Raw genomic sequence first — 10807 nt, 5'->3', positions numbered from 1 at the left:
CCCAGGTGAGCATTGAGCAGCTCACTTTGGGCTAGTGCACCCAGTCTCCTGAACAGGTTCTCTGGTCACAGTGAGCTTTTTCTAACCGTGTACCCTGAGCCTCGTTTTTGTGACGGCTGGTTTAAGAGAACAGTGTGCGCCTGTGAAATGTTGTTTACTTCTCAGGAAAAATGTCACAGAAACTGTTGTGTTGAACACAACTTACAAGGACAGCGCTATGGGGAAAACTCAAGTGTACAAGTGGTTTTCTTGTTTCAAAAAAGGTGAAGTATCAATTGATGACAAGCCTCATTCTTGATATCCGTTAACTTCCTGAACAGAAGAAAATGTGCACTCATAGTGCATAAGAGTGTGTGATAAAAAAGGCCTGATTTGTGGTAGACGGGGATGGGTTTTGCCACCATGACAATGTACCTGCTCACACAGTGTGCCAGTTTTTGGCAAACATCAGCATGTATCTTTTGCCCCACACAACTTACTCATCTGACTTCACCCCATGCGACTTCTTTTTGTTTCTGAGAATGAAGAGTGACATGTAAAGACTGTGATTTGACATCGTTGAGGAAAAAACGAGGGAGGTGCTGTTAGCTATCCATAGCCGAGTTTCAAATGTATTAAGTTTAATGGGGAGTACTTTGAAGGTGATAAGGCTGTTTAGTTAAAAAAAAAATATACATAGCTTTGAGGGTGGGGGGGATTGTGGGTTTGTTTAGGGTAGCCCTTCATATTTCTACCGTATCTGCCCCTCTTCATTTTTTAAATCACAGATTCATTTTTCCATCTGGAATAATTTCCCTTCAGAATAACTTTATCATTTCTTAGTATGCATCTGCTGGCAGCTAATTACTCTCAATTTTACCTGAAAACATATTTATTTTTACCTTACATTTTGAAGGATATTTTTACTAGATCTAGGTTAATGGTGTGTTTTTATTCCCTTACTGTAATGTGTGGGAATGTTTTTCCCCAACGTTTCCTTTTCACAAGGTCATTCTATTGTCGATGTCCATGTTTTTTAATAATGTGAGCCATTGTCTTTGCTATTGTTATGAATGAAATATATATTTTTTTATTTCTGAAATTTAAAATTTTAGATTTTAACTATTTGACCATGATGTGCGTGTGATTGCTTTTATATTTAACTTTATACATGTTCCTTTTGCTTCACTTCCTCTTGGCATTATTTTCTTTACTTCAGAGATTTTAATTATACATAAATTTAACCTGTACTGTTACCCTACAGTTTTCAGGTACTCTGTTCATTTTTTTTCTTTTCCAGTCCTTTTTCTCTGAGCTTCACTTTGGATAATTTTGATTGGCCTACTTTTGAATTCACTGATTGTTTCTTTTGCTGTATCCTCAGCTTCTTAGCACAGCCATTTCATTCTTAAGATTTAAATACATTTAAAAATAACTCCTTTTAAGTCATTGCTAAATGCAAAGTGAATTATCAGTGGATCTTAAGGCATTTCCTTAATTATGAGCTACATTTTTCTGATGCTTGTGTATAGAGTTTGTGGGTGTTTTTTTTTTAATGATACTTAATAGTGATCCCAAAGTTTTTTCTTCGTCAAAGGGCACTGAGTTTATTTGCTTGTTTGTTTTTTACCTGGCAGATATTTTAAATCAAGATCAGATCTCTTGAATTCTGTGGAAAATTTTTTGCCCTAAGTCCTGCATCATAACATTGCATGGTCCTCTGACTTCCTGATGGAAAACTCAGTGTGAGCCCCTTTAACGTTGTGAGAGAGGGGCTCTCGAATTCTTTCTTGCAGGTTAGGTTGCTGCTTACATTTCTGCTGATGTATTTAGCTTTCCAGTTGTTGCTTTCTATAGAATTTTTTTTTAATCTCTCATTTTTTCTACTGTTGAGTCAGTTATAACATCATTCTACACATGTAATTTAGGAAAGAGTGAGGATTTTAGATGCACATTTGGGGCTCCTTCTGGAAATTTCCCCACAACTACCTGGCAGCTTTATACTCCCAACCTAGTAAGACTCTTACTTTCGAGTTTAGCCCTATTCCCCTATGTTTTGGGTACACTGGAAAGTACCTTCTGGTAAAAAAAAAGTATTACATAGGGATCAGTTCTACCATGCTAATATTCCTATCCGGGTCTCATCACCTCCAGTTTCTACTCGCTCTTTGTTTTTCTCTGATGTCTTCAACTAGTCATTTTTAATAACTTTCCTAGAGTTCATAATTGTTATCTCTAGGAGGAGTACACTAATAGACTGCTATTTCCCAGACATTTAGAGACTTCCGCTGCTGTTAATTGCGACTCAGCGATACTGTTGGGCAAATTCAAATTGCTCCTTAGGGTTTTCTAGGCTGAGAATACTATTAGAAGCCTCCTCTTTCTCCCATGGAGTGTCTCTCATCCCAAACACTGAACACACTGTTCCAGGAGTGCTCCTGAGTTTTAAAAATAGTGTACAGTATTGTAGGGCTTTAAAAGATGTCATAAGTTGTTGAGTAATCACACTTCCTAAAGTATACATTTCTTGCACTAAAATTTTTGAGAAATAGTCTACAGCAAAATGAAAAAAAAATCAGTTTAACTCTTTTTAAGATGTGTACTCTGGGCATTTTTAAAAGATTTTTTTAAAGCGCAAAGTTAAAATTTGGAACATTTGATGTGCCTGTTTGATCTTTAAAATGTAATCATGGTGTTTATGATTTTAAAAAGAGATCCATATTCTTAGAGATAATAGTCTGAAATATTTTTTATATCGAGGGAATGAGTAGTGCCATAAATGGAACACAATTATCCTGTGTTGAAGCTGGGAGATTTGTACATTGAGCTCATCATGTTATCTTTTATACCTTTGTTTAAATTTAAAAAAATTATTTTACATACAGTTTAACAGGAAAAACAAACTTTCTGATAGATCTCTTTTACTTTTATTCCTAGAATGGTAGCGGAGTGGAGGCTGTCTCGAGGTGTTGAAGAACAGACACAAGCTTTCTTTGAGGGCTTTAATGAAATACTTCCTCAGCAGTATCTGCAGTACTTTGATGCAAAAGAACTAGAGGTAGCACATTTTGTTTTTTCATCTTTTCCTGTAGTATGCTGATAAATAATGCCTTCTCGTGCCATCAGTAATATTTTTGCTGTCAGAATGTTTTTGAGCATTCCAGTGTTTAAAAAGACGGACATCTCTATGATGAATGATGTATGACATTCCTCACATAGAAATTCAACTATGAGTAATGTAACTACAAGTCTTGACGCAGGTGACAAACTGAGACCTCCTGAATAGTGTTTTTTGCTCTTGCATTTTTAGTAATTTGTGTATTTTGTAGCTGTGTTTAATTTTAATACTTATGTACATTTTCACCCTTTTTTCATTTTTATATAGGCTTTAGAATTACAAATTGTCCATTTTCCTCCCTACAGGTTCTTTTATGTGGAATGCAGGAAATTGATTTGAATGATTGGCAGAGACATGCCATCTACCGTCATTACACAAGGACAAGCAAGCAAATCATATGGTTCTGGCAGGTTTGTTAATCTGTTTCTTTCTCTTTTTTGTTAATTATGCAAAGGCATTCGACTGTTTGGATCAAAGCAAATTATCGGTAACATGACAAAGAATGAGAATTCCAGAACACTGAATTATGCTCCTTTGAAAATTGAAAATAAACAGTTTGAGTAATTATTTTTACAAAGAAAAGTCATTTCATAAAGATTTTTCAGCTTATTAGAATTAGCATAACTATTTTCAGTCGTGAACTGAAGCTTTTTCTTTGATGGGTAATATTTTGCTTCAGTTTCTTCCAGAAGCAGTTGTCTCAACGTGAGTGTAGTCAATATTGATTTGGAAGGTTGGTGTAAAAGTCTTTATGGATATGGTAAAAATTATATATAATAAAGTTTCCATTTTTCAATATTTTAAATTGTGTGGTTTGGTGACATTATATTCACCACATCGTACAACCATAACCACAATCAATTTTCAACTTTTTATCACCCCAAACAGAAACTGCACCAATTAACAGGTAGCTCTCCACTCTCCTTTTCCCCAACTCCTGGCAACTACTTATCTACTATTGTCTCTATGCATTTGTCCTTTTGAGATACCTTACATAATAGGATCATAAAGTATTTATCCTCCTGTTCCTGATTTATTTTAATTAGCATAATATTTTCGAGCTTTCATCTCAACAATTGTTAATCTGTTTCTATTGGAAGACATGTTTTTTAGAACTATATGTCACATAGAAAATGAATCACAACAAAATGTATGAATGTACACTGGCAGCACAACCCCTACTATGTATTACATAAATAAATTATACTGATTTTAATAGCCTCTTAAGATTGTTGCCAAGTAAGCAAACACACTTTCTCCTTATGTCCAAAATATGACAGTGCCCCAAAAGACACAATGCACCTACTTAATCTAAATGATTTAGAAATAATTAGAAGTGTCTAACTAGAAGTGTGGGATTCATCATTCATACCTCATTAAGAGTTAGGTAATGTTAACAAGGGAAAATTTAGATCTAGTTTGCATTCACTTAAGTAACTCAAAAGATAAACTGAACTTCTTTAACAAATAGGGTTAGCATTTTAAAAATAATAGTAGTTTAGTAGAATAAAAATTGTTCTTTACAAAAATATCTGACAGCCAAAAGAATTGTGCTATAGAAGTGCGCTGTAGCTTAGAACGCGTCTTCTAGAAACCTAATATTTGAGTCAAAGTGGTAAAAGCCACATAAACCCAACTGTTCCTGCCTGTCCCCAAACCTCAAGGACAATGAAGGAAGGTTGGATATGGGTTAGCAGTCTATAGATTTGATTTGTTTATGCACCAAAAGTCCATTCTGAATGTCCTATTGGACCGATAGTCTTTGTTTGCTTGAGCAGCACATACACTAAAATTGGGCCAATAGTCTAAGGAGTGAAGAGAAGAGCTAATGTTGAGACTGCATGAGAAGGCTGCTCTTGGGCCTGGTGTCCTTCTTTAGCCTCTTGTAAGGGTGTGGTCCTAAGATATGCGTAGGGAAAGGCTGGTGGGGCTTGGACAAACAGTGTTAGGTGCCATTATATCTAGAGTAGTTTACCTGACACCAGGGCGTCTGTTTTAAATTTGAAATGTTATCTCTTTCTGGTTTAATATGGTAAACATATGACCTCTTAAAATGTACTTTTCATAGCTTGTTAAAGAAATCGATAATGAAAAGAGAATGAGACTTCTGCAGTTTGTTACTGGAACCTGTCGATTGCCAGTGGGAGGATTTGCTGACCTCATGGGTATGTACACAGGATCACCTTTCCTATGGAGACACGTGTTTATTCCACTGCTGTGCTAATGAACATTACAGAACTAACAGACAAGTAGAAACTGTTTGAACCACGGGCTATCGCTCACATTTCAATTTCTGTAACATTTCCTGTTACTTTGCAATTACTGCAGTACCTGTGAGTGATTAAGCTATGTTGTATTAAAGTGACTATGAGAATATTTATTTTGTGACGTTAAAAATAAGTAAATTCATAAACAGTCACGGAAACCCACACGGTTAAATATATATATTTATATATATAATACTATATATATAAAAATAAATATATATAGTATTACAAGCGAAGGCATAGCAGAAATAAAAGCAGTAAGACATCCTTGTATCACTTGCAGAGCTAAAACAGAGTTTCCATGTTATCAAAACAAAGTAATTTGGATATTAATTGGAGGATAGTGGAAGCTATGAAAACAGCTTTGAACAGAATTGCTAAAGCAGCACTTTAGGAAGACTTCATAGCAAGGTATAAATTGGGTAGATTAAAAGATGTGGAGAGTCTGGAGATAGAAATAAATTATTACAGCATGATGAGATCCTGATCTTAGGAAATGAAGTGGAAACTAAAAAGAATAAATACTGGGAAAGTTCTATAGGAAGAAATAAGTAAAAAATAATACTTGGTTTGGAAAATGGGTGGCATATAAAGGAGGACTGTCCAAGAGAACTCCCAAGTTACGAGACAGAAAGGGTGCAGGGGAGGAGGAGATCTCAGATCCTACTCAGAGTTCAAGGTGAATGCAGACCAGTAGAAAGTCCCAGGGGGCAGTTGTATAGTTGGGACTAATGTACCAGTAAGAGGTCGTGGGAAATGTTATAGACATCATAACAGCAGTGACTTGAAGCTGTGGGAAGGAGTTCTTTTGTACACAATAGAAGACAAGAGTACAGCATGTTTGCTTACACACATCTAATTTAGATATTTGCCAGGAGTATCCTGGAGACTTCAGAGTAAAGAAGAGATAATAAAGTAGTATAGTCTTTCAGAAGCTAATATACATAGACGGGAATTTTGTACCCAGTACTGTACTATAGAAGTCCTAGAGAGGGGACAATGAATGTACAAATGCGCTTTACACAAGTGATGTATGTATGGATTGTGATAAGAGTTGTATGAGCCCCCAATAAAATGATTTTTAAAAATAAAGTGGTAAAAAATTTTTAAAAAAGAAGTCCTAGAGAAGACAGTTTCTGAAGATGATGAATACACTTTAATTTGAGGAAGGACAAAAAGAAAACAAAACATTTATTTTGGAGGTTAGGGAGGAAAATAGCAGTGAAAAAAATTGGTACAAGTGTCTCAATACTAACTGTAAATCTAATCACTGAAAAGACAAAAACTAGATCTGCTCTTTTAAATAGTAATTGGGGTTGAATAAGGCTGTCTAAGCACACACAGAAGGTTACTGCTGAAAAGTAGAGCCAAGGTGATTTCAGACTTTAAAAGGCCTCTGGTTTAACCTTCCACCCAGTGAAAAGTCAAGACTAATGCTTATAATTCTTTGTGATTTTCTATGAAACTGATAGACGAAATAACTTCTAGGTTTCTTTTTTTTTTTTTTTAATCATTTTATTGGGGGAACTTCTAGGGTTTCTGAGTCCTGTTGGTGTAGTGGTTACGTGTTGAGCTGCGATCTTTAATAGTCAGTAGTTGGAAACCTCTCGTAGCTCACGCCCAGCTTTGTACTCACATAAAACAGTCAAGAGTGTCGGAAAACCACAAGGGAAGCACTATGAGTCAACATTGACTTGATGGGAGGGAGAGGTTATAGATTCTAAAGTATGTAGCCTAAGGTAGGGGGAGAAAAGGGGAACCAGTCACAATGATCTATGTATAAACACTACCCCAACCCCCACCCCCGGGTGATGAACAACAGAAATATGGGTGAAGTGAGACAGCAGATGGTGTAAGATACGAAAATAATAATTTATAATTTATCAAGGGTTCATGAGGGTAGGATGGTTGGGAGAGGGGAAAAAAGCTAATACTAAGGGCTCAAGTAGAAGGAAAATGTGCTTGACTCAACGGATGTATTGTTGTAAGAGCTGTAAGTGTTCTCAATAAAATGATTTATTAAAATAAAAGAAAATATGTGGCCTAATTATAAAACAAAGGAGAAATTAATAATTTGTAATGAAATTTATTTCGGTACATGACTATTTGGGAACAGCTATACTAGAAGATATAATCAAGTAAACAGATACTTATTCCTGCTTATTATGAAAATGTTTGAGTTTAAGATAAGATCATAGCCATTCTGTGTAAAAGTAAGAAAACTAGAAAATAGCAGACCTATAAAATGAATTAAAGAAAATAGACCTAAGTATTTATATAACAGACTTAAATATTGATAATGGGAGTATGTAGCATGAATGAAGTAGGAATACTACATCTGCCAAAATAAATCATAAACTGTCAAAGAGAAGAAAAATTAGGTAATATATGTTTAAAAGGGTAGGGTCAAAATAACTCCCAGTGCTGTGATACTGGTTTGGAGTAGTGATGAATGCATACAAGTATGTTATAAAATGCATTGTCATAAATCAAGACTTTAAAAGGCCTAGAGGCCATATCACTTGAAAGGTGGCTGAGAATAGAAATATAGATCAACTGTCCACACAGAAGCTATGTGATAGACTGGTGATTCTCAACCTGTGGGTTGTGACCCCTTTGGGGTCGCCTGATTCATGACAGTAGCAGAATTACAGTGAGGAAGTAGCAACGAAAATCATTGTATGATTGGGGGATCAGCACAACATGAGGAACTATATGAAAGGGTCGTGGCATTAGGAAGGTTGAGAACCACTGTAATAGACCTTTAGAGACAGTGTTGGAGTAAGACTGAAAACACAAAGCCTAAAAAATAATTTCACAGGGGGCGAAGTAGCAACGATGAAAAATACAACTTTCCTCTAGTTCCTAAATGTTTCCTCCCCGCTCCCACTACCATGACTCGAATTCTACCTAGCAAGTCTGGCTAGACCAGAGGATGTACTACACTGGTACAGATAGGAACTGGAAATACAGGGAGTCCAGGGCAGATGATCCCTACAGGACCAGTGGTGTGAGTGGGAGGGTAGAGGGAGAATGGGTTGGAAAGAGGGAACCGATTACAAGGAACTATATGTGACCTCCTCCCTGGGGGATGGACAACAGAAAAGTGGGTGAAGGGAGATGTCAGACAGGGCAAGATATGACAAAATAATAATTTATAAATTATCAAGGGCTCATGAGGGAGGGGGAGGGAGGGAAAAAATGAGGACCTAATGCCCAGGGGTGCTTAAGTGGAGAGGAAGTGTTTTGAGAATGATGAGGGCAATGAATGTACAAATGTGCTTTACACAATTGATGTATGTATGGATTGTGATAAGAGTTGTATGAGCCCCTAATAAAATGATTAAAAAATAATAATTTCAGTATATAATTTTTTACAACTAGTTTTAAAATGATTTTATGCTCCATAATATTTTTGGAAGTATTAAGAATGATAATCGATGTATTTGTAAAACAGCCTTATTAATGAAATCCTATAAATTCATTTCCTTTCATAATGTTTCTGATATTTAATATCTGATTTTAAGTCTGTTAAAACCAGAAGCATCTCTGTTAATAGTCACACTTTTGAATTAAACTCCTTTTCAACTGTATGGTTAAAGAAGTATCAAGTAGAGAGAATTAATTATTAAATATTTTCAAGCGTTATTAATCATTTTAAACTTCATACTGAAGAAATAATAAACTCTTATGCTATTGGACTTTTTACATAACTGTTTAAAACACACAAACCCTTGGAAGAAAGACCTACTTTGAAAATAATGAACAGTTCCTTTGACACACGAGGTAGCTATTGAGTTGATTTACTGGCATTTAGCTTCCACTTTAAAAGATTTTAACAATTCTCTACCTAAATCAAGTATTTTTGTGTAAGAGTGGATTTTGGTTTCGCTGTTGTGTTTACACCTACTAAATTATAGTTTTTGTGTGTTCTCTATAAGTTACTAATAATCATTGTATTGGATTCTAGCTGTGGAATGGTGTCTAAAGCTTCATTTTCTTACCTTGGCTGTGCTTTAAGCTAATGCATCATTCTAAAATTCAGCGCCTAACAGAATTAACCCGGCACCACCCTCAGAGTTTCCAACTCAATAATTTAAAGTGAGCTTTCTCATTCTAAGAAATTCCTTATGATGCTGATACTACTGGATTAGGAACCACAGTTTGAAAACCACTGGGTTGACCTAACTACAGTTTATTTTTTATTTCTATATATTTATAGGAAGCAATGGACCACAGAAGTTTTGCATTGAAAAAGTGGGGAAAGAAAACTGGTTACCCAGAAGTCATACTTGGTAAGTAAATTTAGAAAGTGAAAGTAGAAAGCCCTTTTCCAGATACCCTATAGGTATTAAAACTTGTTAGATATTAGAAATCAAATATATTTAACAGTATCAATTTATTTTTAACTGCTTTATTGAGGCTTCCTTTATATATTGGAGTCCTGGTGGCATAGTGGTTACACATAGGACTGCTGCCTGCAAGGCCAGTTTTGAAACTACCAGCTACTCTGAGGGAGAGGGGGGAAGCTTTCTACTCCCATCCAAGAGTTAGTCTTGGCCACCCCCAGGGGCTCTTCTATCCGGTCAGAATTGATTTACTGACAGCGAGTTTGGGTTTGTTTAGATATTTACCTATTTTACATATATAATTCAGTGATTTGTAGATCTACAGAGTAGTACAACCATCATCACAATCCACTTAGAGCATTTTATCACTCCAAATGATACCTTGTCCTCATTGCCAGTGATTCTTGTTTTTTTAGCCCTGAATTTTTTAAAATGTGGCATGTGGAAAATTAACTTTTTTCTGAATGCAGCGAGGAAATCAAAGTTGAAATTAGCTGTTAGAATTACTTTATTGAATAAGCAAATGTGGTGAAGAAGAACAAATCAGCCTGTGTGATCGCGAGGTGTCGAAGGGATCACTGAAGACAAATGGGCACATAAGCAAATGTGGAGAAGAAAGCTGATGGTGCCCTTCTATCAAAAAGTAGTGTCTGGGGTTTTAAAGGCTTGAAGGTAATCAAGTGGCCATCAAGCTCAGAAGCAACAAAGCCCACATGGAAGCAGCACACCAGCCCATGCTATCAGACGGTGTTGAAGGGATCAGGCATAAGGCATCATCAGAACAAAAAATCTTACCATTGTGAATGATGGGGGGAGTGCGGAGTGCAGACCCAAAGCCCATTAGTAGACCACTGGAGATCCCAATGCAGAGGGGTCTTGGGGAGGAGGCGAGCCAGTCAGGGTGCGATGTAGCAACAACGAAGAATGCAACTTTCCTCTAGTTCCTAAATGTTTCCTCCCCGCTCCCATTATCATGACTCTAATTCTACCTAGCAAGTCTGGCTAGACCAGAGGAGGTACTCTGGTACAGATAGGCACTGGAAATACAGGGAATCCAGGGCAGATGATCCCTACAGGACCAGTGGTGTGAGTGG

At 36.3% G+C, this 10807-nt stretch overlaps 1 protein-coding gene across 4 annotated transcripts in view; it reads left to right on the top strand.

The window, feature by feature from the left end:
* ITCH (itchy E3 ubiquitin protein ligase) overlaps positions 1 to 10807 on the top strand; it is a 129794-nt gene that overhangs the window by 110465 nt on the left and 8522 nt on the right. For all 4 annotated transcript variants that reach the window (XM_045295594.1, XM_045295596.1, XM_045295597.1 and 1 more), the window contains 4 exons: positions 2917 to 3037; positions 3403 to 3507; positions 5166 to 5262; positions 9587 to 9659. In XM_045295594.1, the coding sequence (XP_045151529.1) occupies positions 2917 to 3037; positions 3403 to 3507; positions 5166 to 5262; positions 9587 to 9659 (396 nt within the window). The remainder of the gene's footprint in view (positions 1 to 2916; positions 3038 to 3402; positions 3508 to 5165; positions 5263 to 9586; positions 9660 to 10807) is intronic.

The sequence above is a fragment of the Echinops telfairi genome, unplaced genomic scaffold, assembly GCF_000313985.2.
Source record: "Echinops telfairi isolate 266 unplaced genomic scaffold, ASM31398v2 ScPeMD7_5592;HRSCAF=6446, whole genome shotgun sequence".
NCBI classification, from domain to species: Eukaryota; Metazoa; Chordata; class Mammalia; order Afrosoricida; family Tenrecidae; genus Echinops; species Echinops telfairi.
This window is presented reverse-complemented; position numbering and strand designations above follow the sequence as displayed.